At 41.8% G+C, this 21,945-nt stretch overlaps 1 protein-coding gene across 5 annotated transcripts in view; it reads left to right on the top strand.

Annotated features, from left to right (window-relative positions):
- AOPEP (aminopeptidase O (putative)) overlaps positions 1-21,945 on the top strand; it is a 426,177-nt gene that overhangs the window by 112,323 nt on the left and 291,909 nt on the right. For all 5 annotated transcript variants that reach the window (XR_005067928.1, XR_005067927.1, XR_005067929.1 and 2 more), the window contains exon 5: positions 2,728-2,973. Coding sequence is in view for 2 of the 5 variants with exons in the window: in XM_037056214.1 (XP_036912109.1) it covers positions 2,728-2,973 (246 nt within the window). In the remaining 3 variants the exon portion in view is untranslated. The remainder of the gene's footprint in view (positions 1-2,727; positions 2,974-21,945) is intronic.

Below are 21,945 nucleotides of genomic sequence, written 5' to 3'. Positions count from 1 at the left end.
TCATCAACCCAACTAGCCACTTTTTAGAAAGGATGGACAGAAGATAAGGCTCTTGTTGGGGAAGGAATGTTTGTGATTTGGATTTAGAAAGTAGTGAGGTTCAGGGAGGTCAGATTCTGAGGTGAGGTGAAAATAAAGGATGGTAAATAGGTGTAGTGTGAGAGAGAATAGAGTTAACCACTACAGTATTATAGTTCAGGCAACAGTGAAGTGGCCTAAGATCTGGGGGGGGGGGTGTTGTGTAGTATTTACAACAGTATGTTGCAACTATTATTTACAATAATTTTAGAGCAACAATCATATGACAGAATCTGTGATATACCAAACTTAGGGAGTATTGGACCTTCAGTAGTGTGCTAACTGGGCAAGAGGAAGTAAAGGACAGTAAATTAGCAATACACTATGATTGAAGAGACAGGGGAACCTATCGAGTGATACAATACATCCAGCCAAGGTAAAGAAGGCTATACAGAAAGAGGAGGAATACAGAGATACTATTAAAATAAAAGATGTAAGAATAATGAAAAAACATATAAATGTGCAGTAACTTGTAGTTTTTCTGTTATAGCAAAGTGAATATTGTCTCTCTGTCTCTACTGTTGGGATGCCCCCTCTTTGAGTCCAGATCTGGTCTTTTTGCTGTCCCAAGTCTTTTGTCTCACTTGGGGGGGAGGGGAGAGAAAAGAAAGAAAAAGGCAGCAGAAGGGAGGAAAAAGCGGTAGGTTTGGAAAGAAAGGAAGAAGGAATAAAACAAGAAAGAAGAGAGAGGGTAAAAGTATTGACAGATAAAACAATAATAAAGTTTAAAAAATAAAAGATTAATTTTTTAAAGAGCAAAAAAACCCAAACAAAAACCTCTTGTTGGTTTCCCGCTGGTCAAACCTTTTCTTCTGGTCACACTGGCTGCAGCAGTCTGAGGGGCGTTTGGTGTGGCTTTTCTCCCTTCTCGGTGAACTCAGCGAGTCTCAAGAGTGTTCTCCCAAGATCCGGACTGGTGCCTCTCCCCAGCGCCCCACTGAGAGCAGACTTTCCCCAGGATTCACAGTCCTGGCCTCGGGCATGGGCGCGCATTCCTGCCCAGGCTTCCCTAGTCCCGAAGGCTCGGTGCGAACCTTTCCCAGTGCTATGCGGGAACGCAAGGGCGACTCTCAATTCTCCCAAGCCAGTGACCACAGACTCCCTCGGTGATCAAAGCCCTCTCATTTGCTTCCTCATGCCTATTCCTCTCTCTGACACTTTAAGCAAACAGGTCTCTCCCGGTGTTTTTCAAACTGTGCCTGGCCCGGTAGGGTGGGAGCTGATGACTGGCTCTCTCCCAAGGCCCTTGCTGCCAGCTCTAGGCTCCCAGAGACCGAGGCGGAGGGGCCCAGGCCCTGGTGTGGTCTGGCGGAGGGCCTGTGGCCTCTGTGCTGTTCCCTTGGACCTTATTAACCTGCAGCTGTCTCCTCACCATCTGGGCATTCAGAGTCCGCTCCCGTTTCTGGTGTCCTACCTTCCTATATGCTGGGTCCCTATTGGCTATCCACTGCGCTCCTCTGCAGATCAGCCCGGTTTTTCTCTGGTGTGTGGGGGGAAGCGAAATCTTTTGTCCTACTCTGCCGCCACCTTCCCCCGGAACCAAGGGTTTTTTTTTTTTTTTTTTTCCAGTATTCACTGGGAGTATGATAAGCCCCATAGTTAGAACTATGGGCTTTAATTTATGAATTAAAAGTTCAGGAGTGTTCCATTATGTTTGAATAAAGGACCTGTTAACAGGTGAAAAAATAGAGTTTCCTTTGATGTTGGTTTCTTTGGGTAGATAAGTTCTCTTGAGACCTATGAGTCAGATTCTAGGAATTCTTTTTCAGCTCCACCTTTTGTAGAATAACTGACAGTGATCAGATGGTACAGGCTGGACTCTGATCTGTTTCCTTAAAAGGAAAGTGGATTGGGGAAAGTATTGTATCACAAGTGCTTCTGTATTTCCTCACAGCACAACTTTTGTTTTTTTTTTTTACTAATTTGAGAGAGAAAGACAGAGAGACAGAGAGAAGCATCAGTTTGTTGTTCCACTTATTTATGTTTTTATTGGTTGATTCTTGTATGTGTCCTGACCAGGGATCGAACCTGTAGCCTTGGTGTATCAGGACAACACGCTAACCCAACTGAGCTACCCAGCCAGGGTTTTAACAACACAAAAAACCTAAAGTACTATTCAGGAGAATGAATGCTGTTCTTTTGAAAAGTTGGAATCTGTACTGTCATTTGGTTCATTTTTCTCTACCTGACTCCACATATTTTATTCTAGTAAATTTCAGAATGGGATCTTTAATTTGGTTACACCATCCCTTACTTTCTGAGTTATAAATCATCCCTAAGTTAGGATTTTTTTCATAGTGATATTTGAAAGCACAACTTTAAGGGCAGAAATTGTTTTTTGTTTTGATGGAGTTTGTTTTGTTGTTTTGAGTCTTAGGACTTTTTTCCCATTTATTCTAAAACAAGATTTTACTACTTTCACTTAGCTTAGCTTGAAACTACTCAATCAATTCAACATATCAATAAGTATTTCAACCTCCGATTTTTCACCAATACTTAGATAGAGACAAGCAAAGAACTCAGGTAACTGTTTTTGCTTGTGGACCTGTCTAAACTGCTATCTCCTAGAAGTTGTGTATGTCTGTGAAAATACCTCACCTCAACAGTGAGGAGAATAACAAGTACAAATATTTATTGTGTGGTCCCCAGGTATGCTGGCATTTGTGGCCATGTGGAATACCCCTGCCGCTTCCAGAATACTTCTGCCACCACCCAGGACATCATTCCTCATCGAGTCTTTGCCCCATCGTGCCTCAGAGGTGCCTGCCAGGAGACCCTCCTGCAGCTGCTCTGTCCGTGCCTCTCAGCAGCACACTCTGTCCTGGGAACACATCCCTTCTCCAGGCTGGATGTGCTCGTCGTTCCTGCCAACTTTCCAAGTCTGGGGATGGCCAGGTACATTATTCCATTGTGGCACTTGGAGAAAATATGCTTTGGGAATTCTTTGACTATTTCTTACTTTTTCTGAGCTGTGTCAGAGCTGTCATTTGATTCGGATGGACGAACCACGGCTGCTTGTATTTGGACATCTTGTTGTTGCCATGAGGGACAGTTTGTGCATAGACTCTACCACACATGAGCCTTTGGACGTCTTGGGGTCAATTCAGCTGCCTTAAAAATAAAATGACATTGTTGCTGCGATTAAGAAGACATTGTGCCCCCAGAGTGATTGATGTATGTTGGATTGTAGCTGTCAGTGGCTGGTTAGCTTAGATGGTGAGAGCATAATGGTAATGACCCCAGAGTCATAGCTCTGGGCAGAGTGAGCTACGTGGTTCCCGGGTCATAGACTGCTCACCTAATCCTAACCAGCTGTCTCATCCCTTCTCACCATTGGTCACAAGGACAGTGACTTGAGAGCCCCTGTGTTATAGAGACTGTGGATGGATCAGAGCAAATCCGTCACCACCACTAGAGAAGCAGCTCAGAGCAGATGGCGTCTTGGCGGTGGCCTGGCAGGGGAGGTACTTGTCTTGCTACTAATTTCTAATACACTAAATGTATTGTTCTTATTGTCGTTTCAGTTTAGTTCCTATAGAAAATCAAAACCCGCAAGTTGAACCTTCCCCTATATATTATTTGTATCTAAAATTCACTAATACCATTGTTCATTCAGTAATACTAAGCTAGGTCTCACTCAGCTTTTTTTTTTTTTATTATGTACTCAGGATTTTACTTGGTTATATTTCTGTTTGAAAGTCTTAATTATTAACAGTGAGTATGCTTGACTAAGGATGGGAAAAATAAGCTCATCAAAACATGTGACTTTAAGTTTTTCCCTATTAGTCAAGGAAATTCCTGCTGCCAATTAATTTCCATGCTTTTAAACAGCTGTCATTTGTGGTGTTTTCCCTGAAAACTGCACATATTCTTAGTAAAACCCATGGGTAGAAAAGAACTGTCCGGAACATTTGCTTTTGATCTATACTACATACATATACTTTTTAAAAGCTGGCTGGGTAGTCTTAATCCTTGAGGAGGTCTGAGAAAGTCATTTAGACTGATTTTTATCCTATATTTATGAAGATAATGGGAATGTAGAAACTAGGATAATTATATATATTTGGTTACATGCATCATATAATTGTGTTGGATGTCTATATATAGAATTTGTCTTAACAAGGGGGCTTCTTTGGTCCTTTGAAGAGGCTGCTGGACTTAATTTAAACAGAATTATTGGCAAAGAAAGGGTCGTTCATTAAATGTTTCTCAGTTTTGAGGAGCCATATTTATTTGGGAGTTTTTAGCACTTTATGAGAGTTGCAGTTTTTCAGGGCATGTTTGCCAACAGTTCCAGTTGTGACCTGAGGGAACCAAAGGCAGAGTATTTTTCATACAGAGGACTTTGTTTTCTATAGCTCCTTCCTGACATCATCCTGCCCAAACCAGAATTTGTTGACCTGCAGGCCATTCTATAAAGCTTTTCTTTCAAGTTTTCATGCCCAAACAGGTAGGCTGTGTATTTGCTGCTTTTTGAGATATTTAAAGTGATTTAAATATGCTTAACTGTATTTTTAAAGCAATAAGCCTAAGTACCCTAAGGCTAAATGGTACTGGGCACAAATGTCAAAAAATGTGATGGTGATAATAACTTAGCAGCAACAAGACTGCTTTTATGCTTAAAAACAGGAGAACCATACATGTAAAATTTGTGGTTGGTTGTCAAAAATTTTTTCCCATTTCTTTCTTTCTTTTTTAGACTGTGGAAATAGTTTTCCCTGGCCTAGATATTTTCCTGGGCTTAGCCTGCATTTGAGCCATGGAAGGGGGATTGTGGTATCTTCCACTGCCAGTGGAAAGGGTTGGGGGAACACTCTGTTTTTCCTAGCTTTGACCTAAATTGATTCCATTTGTTTGGCGGGACTCTCTTGGGATCCCAATACCTTGAGCCACATGTGACTAAGTGGGGTTTATGACTCAGTTGGCTCCTAGGGCCCTGCTGTCTTATTTATGGTCTAGGCTTTGCTTGGGGCTCTGCAGAGCAAAGCTGGGACAAAAATCATAGTCTTCTACGTTAACTCTGTGCGCTAAATAGGAATAGGAAATCCCAAGGCTAGTAGGAACCATCTGAAAAGACCTCTACACTGAAACTTGTCCTTGTCCTGTTTGTTCTATGCACTAGACATCAAAAGATTTCTTGGTAAATTAAATGGTTGTTTCCCGAGTTCATATTTTATAAACATATATGCAAGATTATAAATTCCATACCTCTGGACTTCTTTACTTATTAGATCTTAATCATAATGAATACCATTTTATACCATTTTGGCTTTTGTTTTCAGTAAATGACATTAAACATTCCCACATTAACTTAAAAGGATAAATTATTAATAACCATTTTAAAGACCTTTTAAAATTTTTGGATGGTATCTTTAATGATTGCAGTGTATTTTAAAAACATCAATTAGAATTTGCAATGCTTTTAAACATAACAGTAACTAGAACATTTATCAAAACTGCACTTAATGATTTTTGTCACCTAGTAATATAATAGGACCTATGACCTATTAACACATCCCTCCAATTCTTTTCTGAATCACTGTTCCAGGGAATAGATGCCTTCAAAGTTGCATTCCCAATCTTCTCTCATTTAGTCAGTATGGGCTTTCTGTTTTGTTTTATTTTTGCCTTCCAGAATGGCTGAATCTTCTAGATAAAGAGCTGTGGAATGTACATTTCTTAAGTTGTGTCTTACTATGAGGTGTATATGAAGATCTGAATGCATGTTAAGTGAATCTCTAGTATATAGAAAGCCCTTTTCATGTCAGTGTAATGTGTTCTACCATTTTTATCACATCTTGGTGGTTTTTTCAGGTGTCTCAGCTAGGGATTAATTCATAAGCCTAATTTCCTAGATAGTGAGAAATGCATGAAAGGAGGTAGCTCATCATCATACTTACTCTTTGTTATAATAATGTTAAAGGAATAATATCCTGGAACCAGATTTATGACAGTCTTACCTCTGAATGTGCTTATGATAAATGCTTTGCTTCATCGTTTGTCTTTCAGCAGTTCATAATTACATGTTGTGGGGCATAATTAGTTTGGCAGAACTATCATGCTGATGTCCAAATACATTATTTTCCCCCTTTTTACATTTCATTTTCAAGAATCTTGTACAAATTATTTCAGAATGGTTTTCTATTTAGAGCTCTGAATAAAAAAGCCGTGTCTTCTGTGGCTCTCCTTCACAGCTGTACCTTCACATGCAGTTTCAGTTTTGGTCCCACTGGGGAACTCCAAAAAACAAACAAATAAACAAATAATACTGCGATGAAAAAATATCCTTGAAGCAGTGTACTTCATGATAGGTCACAGATTCTGCTTTGGCCTTTTCCCACTGGTTCTGTAGCAGATAGTCTTAATCATCTGTTCATTATTTACTCATTCTTGCAGTAAAGTTCTGTTATGTGACATAATGTGTGCCAGGTAGGATTTAAGATGCTGAGTCCGCAAAGGGGAATAAGATCAATGACATCTCTCTGTTTACAGGGAACCTGCTTTCTAGTCAGGGGAGAAAATAGTATACAGAAAAACAAATAATTAAGATGTGCACTATGAAGAAAGTAAGTGATATAGTGACTTGTAATAAGTAGCTTTGTTTGGGTGGCAAGGCAAAGGCTTCTTTAAGGAGTGACCTTTGCAGTGAGACTGGAAAATGGGAAGGAGCCAGCCTTGTGACAGTCTGGTGGAAAAGCAACCCAGGCTGAGACAGTTCAAATCCAATGGCCCCAAGATGGGAACCATTGTAATGGGCTGGAGGAGGATAAAGAAGCCCAGCATAGCTGGAGAGCAATGAGCTTTTAGAATGAGCTTTTCTTCACCCACTCCTTAAACTCATTTTTGAAGCTGGGAAATTCAGTGGTCCCTCAAGGCTTGGGTCACCTGAGCCACCCACACGCCAGTATAAGGAAGAGTGAAGAGAGCCACAAAGAAATGGTAGAGGTGAAGTGGACATTGATGGTTCCAGGCAGTCAGGTGTTATAGGGAAAGAGGTCAAAACTTCTCTCAGTTTTCTGGGGCCAACAGTTCTATACCATCTTGTGACAGGCTACTTAGAAGCTAACTTAGCTTAGCAGCTTGTTTCCTTAAGCAAAATTCTCCATTGCTAGGACTTAGACCACCTGGTGCCTGAACTGGCAACTCCCTTTGTGGAGAAGGGACCAGTCTCAGATCAACGTGTTTCCTTTCCCTAGATACTGCTGACTGACTCCTTGTAAGCTTTTTTGATATAGTAGGTCACAGGGAGGGAGATTGTGTTTACATATTTCCTCATCTTTACCCAAGGATATTTTTTCATTGCTTTTAGAGAGAGAGAAACATCGATGCAAGAGAGAGAGAAGCATCTGTTATTGGTTGCCTCCTGTACACACCTGGAGTGGAAATTGTATGTGCCCTGACTGAGAATTGAACCCACAACCTTTTGGTTACAGAATGATGCTCCAACCAACTAAGCCATACCAGCCAGGGCTGCTTGTTCTAATTTTTAAGCTATTAGTTTTGTTCTCAGACTGTCATTCAATCCACTGAGCCACACCAGCCAGGACTAATTTTTAAGCTTTTAAAAGACTGAACAAAAATAGGATTGGTAAATAAACAGAATAGAGAAATAATAATCAATTTAATATCTTAAATATCTCCAATGTACTTCACAGTAGAGAAAAAGTATAAAGCTCCCTATTACACATGGCTTATTCTTAAAAGATCTGATTGTGCAATAAAAGGCTTCTGAATGTTTGTAGTAGTTTCTGACTATTGCATGCAGTTTTCTTAAGTATCTCAATTTGCAAATAAATGGTGTGCACACACATGCCCAAGAATGAATGTAACTAACTTTTCCTCCTCCACTCCTCCTGGGGTTGGACAGGGTGTTGTCCTGTTTATTCTTATCTTTCAGCCAATGTGTAATAGAATCAGCAAAACATAACATGCTGGGACAAAGGGCCTCTTGTTTTCAGCTTTCTAATTGTGCTTCTTTCTGCTGGGAAGGAAGCAGTCATAAATTTCTGTCATTATCTTAAATAGCAAGGTTTCACAGCTTTGGGAATTTTTCTTTGCTTGTTCTTTGTTAGCTTCTACTTGAATTTTGTGATGCTGCAAACCAAACCACTATACTTTTAAACAACCCTTGAAATTTCAGGGAATGTGACCCCCTGGTTTCAAGGCAGGATGCAACCGTACTGATTCCTTTCCTTTGGGAATCTGATTTGATTTGTAAATTAGTGCACCTTTCTGTTCACCAAGGCTGCCAGCTCCTCTGCTTTCTGATGTGCTGAGGATTTGGGGGTCTGTGTGTGGGTTTTGTTTCTTTGAGATTATTGTTTGTTGCCCAGAGTAATGCATTCTCAATTTTCTTTCTCCATGGATGGTTTTTAAAAATATTTTGAAGGGCAGTTCCCCCCTGTTTTTCCTGTATTACTCTTATGTTTTTTCAAACAGGAGGATGTGAATGATAGAAAGCGGCTCATACTGTCCGTTTTTTCCCCTGTAAAATTGTAATGCTTGGCTTACTGATACCCCTGCAGTTGTAGGGAAGAGTAAACAGAACTCATAATGAGTGGCGTGGTCGATGAGGTGCCTTATGGCCCTTACATGCATTGCCTTTCTTGCTCTCTTTGTGTTCACTTCTTCCTTTTGTTTTTTATATTTATTTTTATTTTTGAGAATATTTTTGACTTTGTTTCCCTCCTATCTTATAGAGAAAGTTTTTCTCCTTGTAATGTATTCTGGTTCTTTCATTTACCTTTCTTGAGATAAGAACTGGTATTTATAAAGGAGATTCTTTCAGAACTCTTGACATCCCCTGGCTATGATTATTTGGTTAGTCTTGACAATACCCATTTGTACTGAGTGAGGAATGTAGTGAGAAGGTGTGTATATGCTCCAATTTTTACAGTGCAAGTGCAGGAAGAGAGATGAGGTCTCCCAGTCACTTTGAGTTGGAAAGTCAGAGAGAGAAGTCATAGGATCTCATCTGGTTGGCTGAGAGAGCATGAGGGTCAGGCTTAGGCAGGACTTAACCTATAACTCTCAGGTATGAGTATGTTTGCTTCAGGGGCTGGCCGTGGGAGCTGTAGTGTCATGGAATTGACTTTAAGATTAGAGGTCACCGTGGGCTCGTTTGAGGCAGCCTTAGAATCATAGGAGCATGCTGGGGCCAGGTTCTCTCTTCTGTTGGAACAACAGACAAAGTGAACTCATAGCTTTTGGCTCAGCCAGAATCATCTTCTTGCCATCACACAGCTGTGCTGCTTGTCAGATCCAGAAGTAGCATTTTATCATCATTACGCCATGATTCCTCACCCTCTGAAAGATTATGCTTAAGTGTTTTGTTTTCTTTGAACTTTTCTCCACACGCATAGACTGACAGTCCTACCTCCAGAAAACACTGCCGGGGCCATTCTTCAAGAGAAGTCAGGCCTTTGAAAGTCCTTCCTGAAGCAATCATCCCTCTACCTACATTTGTAATCTTTTCTCTCTCTGTTGATGTCATCGTGGGCCCCTAATCTCTTCCAGCCCTTGAGCCTGAGATGGCAAGTCGGCACTACCTTTCTAGTTTTCCATTGCAAAGAAAAGTCTCTTATTTTTTCTCCTCCCACTTGTTTCTCTACAGAAGCACCATTACTGATAAGAGCATACATTCCCTGGGTGAAAAAAGAACAATGGAATTCAGTGTGTCAAGTTGCCGAATTGGAATATTCCCAATCTTGCTGGTTCTCAACTCCTCAGACTACTACAAATGGTTTGAGAGAACAAATGCTACTGGCTTGTAGACATGTTATGTATGTCTGTGGGCATGGAACTGTGTATGTATTTCTTTTAAGGCTAGACCCCTTTTGGGAGAGAACCCCAACTCCAGACACTGTGTTCAAGCAAGGCACAGCGTATGAGTAGCTCTGCTTAGGGGGAACATTTCCTCTGTTGCCCATGTGCAGCTGGAACCCACTGGCATCTGAGCTACACAGGTCCATTTGCATAAAGTGGGTAAGACTTTGCCGTGTTTGCCCCGCCCCTGGAATGTGATTGGAAGACTATCCCAACTACCCTTTTTGAAAAAGAAGTGCTCACTTTGAAAGGCCAAAGACATGAGGACACACTCCTTTAAAAATGGATTACTTTTTAAAAATTGATTACTTTGTGGGGTTGTGGGTACAATGCAAAAGTGTACCCTAATTTAATCTGAGTGGAGCTCAGAGTAGGACATGTTATATTTCTTGGTTAACTAACCATTTATAGGGGTGACTTCTCAGAAAGTCTAGATGTTGTTCCAGAAAGACAGAATTGTCCCAGTCAGCTTGATGAAAATAACCACCTCCTCTTCTCCCCATGAAATGGAATTCTTGGAATTTCATTTCAGGAGAGTCTGAATGATAGTTTGGACCCACCAGTGGGCCTTTGTTCCTCAGAAGTCAGCTTGCTAAGTCTGGGGACTGTGGTTGGCGGATCCCAGTTTTTCCGCTGGTATCCTCTCAGAAGATCCAGAGAACCTACTTTGAGAATGAGTCAGCTACATTTTCTGGCTTTTATCATGTATGCGAGATTTCTGAACATCCTTTTGAAAGTTGGTAGTTGGAAAAGGATGCATGGGCACAGCCAAGAATTCATTCAGTAGACCTCTATCAACTGACAGATGTGATAAATGATGATGGTTCTGTGGCTACAAAGAAATATGCAGACTTTAGCCTAAATCAGGTTTTGTTTTGTTTTTTAATAGTAGGTTCCAAGGAAGACTAGTTTTGTGGAATGTTAATAATGTGGGAAAGGAACTATGGGTTAATTAGCTTAGGAAATGAATGAACAAAGTTAAAAGGCTTTTATTGGAGGGCTTCTAAGAAAGCCTTCAGTGTCTTTTTTATCCTGATTTAATATCCTGGTGTAGATGTTCATCTTAAAGATAGGACCAGAATATGCAGTATTTCCCCCACACGTTGTGCTGAGGGATCCCCCTTTAAGTGTGCACTTTCATGTGAGCATTGTGGTCCCCCAAAAACCACCTCCTCAAAACACACTTTGGGAAATGATTCCATTTAGAAATATTTTGGAGTTTATTGTCCAGCTGGTGGTGGAATCCAGCTTTCATTCTGTCACGGGAGCTAAGGCCCTGTCATGCATCAGCACTGGGCGAGTACCTCACTTTGTCTCAGTGAGGAAGGTGGGCTCCATGAGATACGGTGATTAGTGCAGGAGGCCTCACACTTTTCTGATTATATATTTCTTTCTGAATATCACCCCCTCCAAATACTGGCATTTATTTATAAGTTGTGTACATTTAGTACAGTGGTTATATGGTAAGTAAATGGAGATTACACAAAAATATAAGTTAAAAGGATGAGAAAAAATGTAAAAGGAAATTCTGTCATTTCTGCCTGCACCCCATTGGTTTGGCTAGTGCCCTGGGCTCCACCATAGACACTCTGATTCACTGGGTTGGGGTAGGGGCTTGGCTTCTGGAATGTCAACGTATCTGCCCAGATGATTCTGCTGTTGTTAGAGAACAGTGTGTGTTTGGTGGGCACTCAGTGGGCATCCTGGGAAACCTTCACAGACTCAATACCCCGCCGTCTTCTCTCAGGTGAGGATGGGAGGGAAGCTCTCTGGGGATGCTCCCTGCTTGTCTCTTACTATAAGTACGGTGTAGTTCCTGAGTGGCTGGGCCCAGTGACAGGCTGGGATCCCAGGCAATCACTGGGCCCCCTGAGCCTAGTTTTTTTTTCTCTGAAAAATAAGGGGCTGATTTAGAATCGCCTGCAGAGTGTCTTAGAGCCCTAACAGTCTTTGATTTAATTGGGTTGCAGTTTTTATTTTGAACATAGGTGGGGGTGATTCAATTTTATTCAGCAATTTACATACACATATTTCTTTTTGATGTTTGAGCTAGTTAGACCATAATCCTGAGATTTTCTTATACTACTTGGGCACCTGGACAGCAGTAGGCATTTAAATTTTAGGCCCCCAAGCAGAAGGTTCAGAAGGGGCCTCTCTTACCCCTCTTTAATTGCAAAATAGGCAGATCTCAAGGGTAAGGGCCCCCTTCTTTTTCTAATAACCACTTCTGTTCTGTGTACCATCGGTGCAAAACAACATTTACAAATACCACATCAGGAGCATGCTCTGAAGGCCTCTTTCCTTCAGCGAAGCAATTTACTGCTCAGACCCCAGCCCCTGCCCCCTCAGAGTTAGTTTTCTTCTCCCACCCCTTGTTTTAGCCTCCAGAGAATCTCCATTTGCAAGCTAGTAAGTTGCACATACGTATGTGTTTGAACAGTTGTCAGGCATGCATACTGCTCAAACTGGGTTTTGATTTAAAAACAAACAACAACAGAGAACAGAGTGGGGAGGCAGGGAACGGATGAAGACGTTTCAGTCGTACCTGCAGGTGGTGTTTTGACCTTGACAGTCAGTCTTAAATGACCTGTCAAGCACCTTTGTGTACTTCTGCACACACCCACCTGGAAGATATTATGTCCCCTAAGCTTTATATGCCGCAGCAGGCAGGCACCAGGTCCCTGGATTTTGTCCTTATTGATGGAGGGTTAATGCATTCATGGCAGGACTTGACTAAGAGGGGCCCAACTACAAAACTGTTTTCATTTCATTCTTATTTCTCTTCTCCCTTGGCTTAACCCTCTCAGCCCCCCAGGCCCTACCCCACACCCGCTTCAGACTCCTTCCACCCGCCAAATCAGCCTTCTCTGCTCTCTCACCCACTCTGGCTTCAAACCATTTCCTTCTGGCTTTGATATCTCCTTGCAGAGCTGCAAGCAATCAGGAGATTATAGGCTTCAGAGCACAGCAGGGCACACTGCCTGTTAGGGGGCTAGGCCCCAGTCCCCAGACCACTCCAGGAAATCCAACCCAGGAAGCGTGCCAGCCTCTGGGACCCTCCACCGCAGCCCTGTGCCTGTTCTGGTGACCAGCTCCTCTGGGTGGGGCACAGCAAGGTGGCAGGGCGGGACAGCTTAACTGCTGCCAGGAGACCACTTAGGGAATGATTCGGACCTGTCTGATATGGTCCAGGTCACTGTGGCGTCTGTTTGAATTTTATCTGTTTAAACTTGGAGTCTCTTCCCCACCTTCCAAGGCCATATAAGCTGGTGCCCAGAAGTTGGGGTGAGGAGAGATAGATGAAAGGCTCCATTGGATTCAGCCTCATGCCTGTCTCACAGTGCTTGCAAATTTCAAGTTGTTTGAGGATGCAGATGATGTCTCCTCACCCGGGGAATGCCTCTTACTTGGCTTCCATGTCTAAGTTCGCAAGTTGTTGATGGAAATCTGTACCATTTTTCTAAAGGTAACAAGAGAGAGGATGCTTGTTCTCAAGACCAAATGTGCATCTTAATCATTCTGCAATACTTATTCCAAAGTCTGAAAGAAATAGGCCCAGATCTAGATGTTTCCCTCTCTGTGGTTGCCATTGCCAGCAATGTATTTCATCATTCAGTCAGCTCACAGAGGGGGCTGGAAGAGACATCTCTGTCTGGTCGTCTAGGTAACTTCACCGAGATCTGACTCAGGATCTGAGAGGAAGTACCTTTCCAAGCAATGACAGTGCATGACACTGTCTACCTCAGGGACACAAATCCCATTGCCCTACAAGCATGTCTTTATTGGAATCTTACTACTGAACTTTGGTACAAGTCCTTCCCTGGGACTTCCCAGTAGTAATGAAGAGGAGAGGAGGCTGAGAGGTATGTGAGATGAGAGTGACTAGACTATATTTCCAATCACTGGAGGAATCTGGTCTCAGAGAAGATAAGAGAAGCAGAAATGTAGGTGAGAAATGGCATGCACCTTTATGCCCCTGCCCTTTCCATCCGTCTGTGAGCCTTCAAATTAGGGCTCTATTTGATCCATGCTGGTTGAGTTGGGTTTCTGTCACTTACAACCCAGGACCCTTCTTCTTTTTTGCTTTCACTCAAAAAAGCATTATTAGACCTTAGGATTAGGAAAAGAAGTCAGTGTCTTTGAGCAACTCTGGAGCCTTTCCAGCCTTCAAAGTTAATGACAATGCTGCCTAATTAAAATTCTCTGTAGCTTGAGAAATGTCCTTATATATATTTTCTCTCATTAAATCTTCACAAACAAGCTGCCTGTCCTTCCATGGCCCAGCTGTCATAGGCTCGACCAGCAGTATTTTTTCTGGACCAGCCCTGTCATGGCTTCACCAGTTTGTCTGAGACCTGGAATTCTTGCTACTCAGAGAGGCCTTCCTGCCCCTCCATGGTTTTTCATCTACTAGGTAGGCATGGCTGTTTCGTGCTCAGCCAAGTAGTTCTTCTTGTAGGGTTGAGTCCCAGCAGGTGCTGACAGGCAGGATCAGGGCTGAGGCTTCTGTGGCTCTTGGCCTCTGAGACATATGGCAAGTGTATCCTAATGATTGTTTGCTTGAGTTGACCAGTAGAAACCTGTAGATCCATGCAGGAATTGTGAGCTAAGCAAGGTCAAGCCCCAGCAACCAACTGCACATGATAACTTCTTATTTCATTTCTTTCTCCTTTGGTTAGCCTTTTGAATCACTGTGCTGTTACTGCATGCTTCCTCAGCTTTCTGCCCTTTGGGACACCATGTGAGGTAGATGATGGAAAGAGAACACAGACTGGAGCCAGAAAGTCCAGGTGCCAGTCCAGCTGTGCCATGGACTGCTGTGAACTCCTGCCCAATTCATTTGTAAAATCTCGGACTACTCACTCACCTTGAGGACCCTTGTGTGCCTTAGATAAGATCACACGTAAGGTGCCAGACATATACAATAGTAGGTGCCCAGTAAATATTCCTCCCTTTCTTTGGTAGGCTTGCAGAGATTTGGTAGTTGTGTAGGACAAAACAGCCCTAATATCTGTTGCTCATTTAGTGTGAATAAGAAACTTTAAGGTCCCTACTAACCCAGAATGCCCATAATTCTCTGAAATAGAAGCTCCAGGGAGAAAATAAAAGTAGGTGTGATAAGTTACCATGGGAGTGTGAAAACAGAAGTGAGTCTACAATGCTCAAATTATACAAATGGAATTCCTCAATTCACTAAAGGAGCATTTTAGAGCAGTACCTATGTTCTTGTTAGGTCTTTTTTCAAGGATGTAGCTTAAACTTTACTAGTTTACATGTTAACTTTTTCTCCTCCCCTGGACCCCCAAAAGAGTTGAAGAAGACAGCCAAATAAAGCCACTGTGCATTTTGAGTTTAGGTCAAATGCACCCTTTAGTTCCTTTTCCACATCTAATAACAAATGAAAAGAAATCCCAGGGATTTGGGATCTCGCGTGGACTCAGCTTCACTGTCTGAGCTCCCCTGGTGCCCTGGGTCCACCAGCTGGACAAAGCTTTGTGTTCTTGGTCACTTTTCCTGTCACTTTTGATTCAGAAATTAAGTCCTGTCCTATCCCAAGGCAGCTGTCTCTGAACTGTTCCCAGGGGTATCAGAAACATTATCTGACCTGTGATTGAGAGAACTGCAAGACAGAAATGTCCAAAAGAACCCTGTGTCAACACACCTGCCACTTAAATGGAGACAGAGGCTCCAAATCAGAGGAAGACCAGGACAGAGAAGGCCAGAAGACCACTGGGAGGGAAGGGGGTGACCTCCAGAGCTGCTCTCCTTTGAATGCCAGCCCAGAATACCAGCCCTGCTGGGCAGCCTTCCCAGGGCCACACTCCTGGAAGCATACAATACCTGCCTGTGTTAGTTGAGATAATCCTTTAGGCCAGAATAGGAATGCTTTAAGATACTTTTGCAAAAGAATGAACCTTAAAAGCATTTGATTAGTAAGTTTCTTTAGTGGAATTGTTTTCTACTTTTGTTTCCTACCTCTGTTCCCATTGACCCCAGTCCCCTCATTCCTTAGGTATGTCTCTTAGCTTTTTGTATAACCTTTATTTCTTTGTGTGGCTGCAACATGAAATAGTTGTTGTGACTATAGAGATTATTATCCCCCCTCCTTTTCTTCTACCAAAGTGAGGCCAAGCACTCCCCCTATTTACATTTTACTTCTGTCACATGAAGTTGTATCCTGGGTTTCTTTTCTACTATTAGGCCATAGAGAATTTTCTCATCTTTTTATTTATTTCATGGAATTCAATTCTATGGATGTGATCAGTTTATTTTTCCAAAATATGGATCTTGGAGTTTTTCCCAATATTTTACACTTGTAAACAATACATTGAGCATTCGGTGCATTTTAGAGTTAGTATATAGATGTAGAGTCTGAGAATATTCCCTCATGCTGTAGGAAGTAGGGGTGTGCCTGCATCTTCTTTACCCACACCCCGTCCCCATCCCCTGCCACTGCCTTTGTACCGAACTAGAAGTCCCACCACGTGAAATTTCCCTTTGGGGAGATTATAAAAGCACTTTTATGTGGTTCACTAAAACTTGGAGAAATCTACATATAACAAAGCAGGGATGGAAATAAGAATTAGTCTCTCACTCTAGTCACTCTAGACCTAACATGTCATTGTAAAGCTCTTGCTTGTTTAGGCTCCAGCCCTCGTTTAACAAACGGAGTGGAAGCCATGATGATCCCCTTTCCAGCAGTTTTGAAATGGTCTTGTTCTTCAGATTCAGTCAGTTTTAAAAGCTGTAAAATTCTGGTCATCCTATTCTCAGTAACTTTGGAAGTTTAAAGAAAACTTCTTTTTAAAAAATGAACCCACATATAGGAACTATAGAAAATTTTAAATAGCATTAAGAAATACCACTTACTTTTCTGGTACAAAAACTAGAAGTTATTTATACAGTTTGGGCTGTTGGTTTTATTTATTTGGGTTGTACCTAGTGTTAAATGAACAGTACAAGCTGGTGTGGGGACCCACAGCTGGGCTTCCAGGAGCAGAACAGTGACTTCAGAGACTTGGAGGTGGGCAGGCGAGAGTCTGTGCTGAGCTCAGGCCAAAGGCCAGCAACCAGTCTTACAAAATAAGCTGTGTAGGTTTCAAGTCAGAAAATTGGAAGGCGGAAAAGAGAAAATATTCTTTAACCACATTGAGAAAAAATGAAGGGGAAGGCTAATGCTGTCTCCTTTTTAAAATAGGATGTTGGGAAGACAGATTTTTAATGGTTTTAATCTTCAGACTTGGGCAGAAGGCCAATCGTGATCTGAATAGAGAAAAACTGGAATGAAATGCAAGAAAGGGAAGTGGAAAGTAGCGGGTTATGGAAACAACCAAATGTGTCGGAATTTCCAGGCTCCTCAAGGAATTGGTTGAATTTAGGCAGAGCTGTTGAAACAGTTTTTAAAACTCACTTAAATGTCTCTATGCCTCCCCAAACTCTCAAGCATTATCACCTGAAACTCAATTTTAAATAGTAGGCAGAACTTAGGCTGCTACCCCACTATAGTTTCACGTTGGCCAGAGTAATTCAGTTTTTTTTCGGTGACATCAATGGGAAGCAAGAAGTTGACAAATATGTTCTTTACCAGCACGGCAAATTATTTTCTTAATCTCTAAAGGGCAACCATTTTAGTGGATACAAAATTAATCTAAGCTACAGGCCCTTACACTGTGTGTGTGTGTAAACACATGCGTACACACAAGCATTCTTCCTGTTGACGTCTCTGGTCATTATTTCCTAGAGACACACTCAGAATAGTACAGTGATCTCCACTCTGGTTTGTCAGTCTGTCATCAGGGAATAGACAGAGAGTACAGCCACAGAAGGACCGAGAGGCTCAGGGTGTGCAGTGAGAGGAGCAGCTGGTCATTTGCATCACCTCCCCAACATGGCAGGACCCTTGGACCCCTTTAAGGATGTGATGGTTTTGTTAGAAGCTGAAGCAGCAACTGGAGGATACTTTTTCTTGTGTTTTCAAGTAGATGCCTGATCTGATGGGAAGTAGACTCATGCTTATATGGTATCTAAGGCCAACAGAAATGACTTCACGAAAAGAAAATGATAACAAATCCTTTTTTGTAACTAACCTGTGCTATTCATTCTGTATCAAAAGACCTTCCCTCATGGCTTAACTCTGACAGCAGACTAGTTGGTCACCCTGTGCTATATCAGGGGGAGCTTTATTGCTTATTTATTGCTTTGCTAGTGAACCTTCAAGCTTCTGCTTTTCTAGGTTAGGCAATCCAAACAGTTTTGAGTTCTTATAGTTTCTACTTCCTTTTCCTTTAATCATTTTAGTTGCTTTCTTTTGGATCACTTTCTAGTTTTCTTCATTGCACAAAAGTTAAAGTCCAATCTAGGCGCAGGATGCTGCAAAGGTGTCTCCATGTTGAATTTGGGATTCCTTTATGGACCTCTTAACCCTGGGCCCAGCGTTGTACTGAGGACATCTTGTATGATGTCCCCTTTATGGACCTCTTAACCCTGGGCCCAGCGTTGTACTGAGGACATCTTGTATGATGTCCCATTTAAGCCTTACAGCCTATACAGGGTAGACACTGTTATCACTGGCATTTTGTAGATGGGGAAACTGAGAAAAGAGTGGTTCCGTGTCTTGCCCATCTCCCAAGTAACACAGCTGAAACTCAACCCCAGTCTCCGACTGGGACCTGCAGTCCGAACCACTTCTTCCTGGTGCCATGATTTCATTCACCAATCCTAGAATCTTATATTAACTGACAACTGTGCTGGGCAGCTGACTGGCTTCCACTTAAAGACCATTACAGCTCCCTTTTATTACTTTATTAACACATGGTTAGTCATTCCTTACTTCAGACTGGTCTGCATGTGTTCCTGGAAATTCATTTTATTTAACCACTTTTCTAAGTTCCTTGATTCTCATTAAATTCTCATCCAGCCCTTTAAAAGGCTGTTAACCCCTCTTAGCTTGATTCCTTGGAAGATCTAATGGATGAAGTGTCTAGCTGGCGAGCCCCGCAGGGAGTCTCAGTCGTCCAGTGCCCTCCCCCAGTGTCATCTCCTGCTCTTACTCTGGCCCTCCCCTGGGTTTCCATGGCAGACTGAATGGAAGGAGCTATAGAATGAGCAGCAGTGTTGGCTGTTTAGTGGCAGTGATTTTTTCGGTATTATTTATTCAAATTTGGGGGATTCACCAGAATTTCACGATAACTTAAGAAGGAAAATGTAGCTTGTGTTTTGATTCAAGGGTAGGGTTATTGTGTACTCACTTCTCTCACTGAGAATCTGGGGCACTTCCAAAATGTCAGTTTGTGGAAGCCTTGCCTTTGGAATGAAAAAACACCATCTATGAAAAATTTTCAACTGACACTGAATTGTATCACAATCAGCATACTACACAGTGCCAGACATGTAGACAACATTCAGTAATGGTTTCTAAAGTGATAGAAAGAATGCACAAAAGAATAGCAGTGGTGATTAATGTGATTTTACTTTTTGCTAAAGATATCTAGTATGATTTCCACAGTGTATAGATACCAGTTTAAGCAGGGAAGAGTAAGACTGGAATAATAATAATAATAATAACAATAATAACGTATATTAATAACCATTACTGTTATCCTTGAAATTAAAATTAAAGTAAAGAAATTCTCTCAACACATTTTTAAGAATAACAACAAAAACTCAATGTTTAGAATCTCATTAATTCCCTAAAAAGAGGATTTGAAGAGTCTTCAGTCTTCTAGCTTTCCTTTCCTTCTCTCCTTTTCTCATTTCTTGCCCAATGGTGTTAAAATCGGCCAAAGATTGTCTCCCGTGAATCACTTGTGATTACATCCTTCATTACAAATATAACTTGATGTCTCCTATGATGCAAAACTCAGAGATGCTTGGAAATACTGCTGAGAATAGTTCTTAGCTTTCTAGTGGAACCAAAAACCAAACAGTTTCTGCCTCCATTATTATGCTCTTTCAACAATTTGTCAAAATTCAGCTCAAAACAGAGGTTTTGAATGCAGAAAAAAATTTTTTTTTGTTTGCTGCATAACTCAGTTAATTTGTAAAACAAGAGCGTGCTATTGAGAGCATTCACAGAAGGGTGGACCAGGGGCTCTTGGCCCAAGTTTAAAAAAAGGCTGGTTATTTGCAAAGCAAGGGATCGAAAGCCCTGAGACTTGAATTTGTGTATGCTTGAGGGAATTACGGATGCATTCCATTATCTTGGTGGAAGAAGATGGTTAAAGAGAGGAAATAGCCCTCCTTCATATTTCTTTTTCCTTTTTCAGTTTTTCTCTCTAGTTTTGTAATGCCCTCTCAAGTCTGGAAAATACAACTGCTTCCCATTTGGTAAGCTCCCCCCCCCCCTTTGTCATTTGGCAACAGTATTTTCCTATGTTTTCAATGGCACCAAAATTAACATGGCTGTTTTTATTTAACAGGAACAGCTTCAAGTTTTATATTACATGCCCAGCCAAAGAATTTTTGATTTTGCCTTGGCATTTCCCAAGCCTGGCTTTGAAAACAAGGGCTGTGTAACTGCTGTTGCAAAGTCGGCAGGGGGAGCATAGAAGACTGGGGAGAAAAGAGGGAGAGAGTGGCAGGGGTGAGGGAAATTGGCCTCCCCCAAGTTACTATTTTTAAACTTTGCTTGCCTACTGAATAGTTCAATTTACAAATCCTACTAGATATTGGTTTGACCTTCCCCAGTTTCCTTTCCTGTTGAAAGTGTGATAGATGTGTTGGTGGGAGATACACCGTTTGTTCCATAGTGTTTGCCACGTGCAGGCTCCCTTATGAACACCAGGCCTTGCCCTCCCCTCAGTCTGGGATCCCCACGTTGTCAAAGGCATCATGTGGGAGGTATCCAAGCCCAGAATTTCTTAGGAGGTGGCATCTCAGATCCCACTGAGAAACACTCCAGGAAACACACATCTTTATTTGTTAAACAAATAATCTTATGTGAGCCTTGCCAAAGGCACTCAGTTATTTTAAATAAGTGAAGTAAACATTCCTGTGCTAGGGGCACCTCCTGATGCAACCGGGAACTTTGACACCCAGGTTCAAGGTTTTAAGTTGGAACATACACAGTACTTTTCTCCTTGGCTTGGGTTCTAGAGAATGTTATTTCCTCATTTAGTAATTGGAGAGTTAATGGAGTTCTTTGTGATGATACTGTAAAAGAGAGACTGTTTTATTCGTTGCTAGGACTGTAATTAAATTGGCGCCCATTGGCGAGGTTAGAGTTAAGCTTGTTTCAGCTTTTCCAATATAAACTCATATTTCAGGAGTTTATAACCAGCTATAAAAATTTGCTTCTAGCTACAGACCTGGCATATTCAGTTGTCAGCCTAGGAGTAACCTTTACTTTAAAAAAAACAAACAACCTTTTAAAGACAATAACTAGAATAATTAAAAATTCAGTTTAGCTGTTTATAACTTAAGTTACAAGGAAGCAAGGAAATAAAAATAGCTATTTTTAGCAAAAACTTGTGATCCATTTTTAAAAAATGTGAACAAGGTTCTTAGATTTTTTTTTTGTCTTCAAAGGAAGATAAAGCAAAATCTCTGTGGAAGATACTCTGAAAGGATATTGTTTCAGTTTCCTCACAGCATAGGCAGAGCACTTGTAAATGTCCCCTTGTTCTCTCAAGATAGGAGCTTCCCATAGGACTACTGGCAAAGCTGTTTTGTCAGTGGGCTTCAAGTTCATTGTAACAAGACTCCTGGCCAAGGATTACACAGCACCCGCTTCCTGGCAGATGGAAATATGGCCAGCTCTTCCAGTTACAAGGTCATTACTACTCACTTATCCCACTCAGCCCTAACCTTCTGGACCCTGTGTGTTATGGTACAGTGAGCAACCCAGGTACAAAGCCTTGTTTTAGACCCACGTGGGGGCCTGGGGAGCCTTCTCCAAGCCCCTGCTTTATGTTCCAAGTAGTGGGGAAGGGGAGGAGGGAATTTGCCTTTCTAGGAGTCTGTCTGCAGTTCTGTGGCATTTGTTGCAGCAAGTTGCTTTAGCCATTGTTGTACATACTGAGAGATGGGTGTGACACAATTTAT

The sequence above is a fragment of the Sturnira hondurensis genome, unplaced genomic scaffold, assembly GCF_014824575.4.
Source record: "Sturnira hondurensis isolate 20B ecotype Veracruz unplaced genomic scaffold, ASM1482457v3 Scaffold0008860, whole genome shotgun sequence".
Lineage (NCBI taxonomy): Eukaryota > Metazoa > Chordata > Mammalia > Chiroptera > Phyllostomidae > Sturnira > Sturnira hondurensis.
Note: the sequence above shows the minus strand (reverse complement) of the source record. Positions and strands in the feature narration are given on the sequence as shown.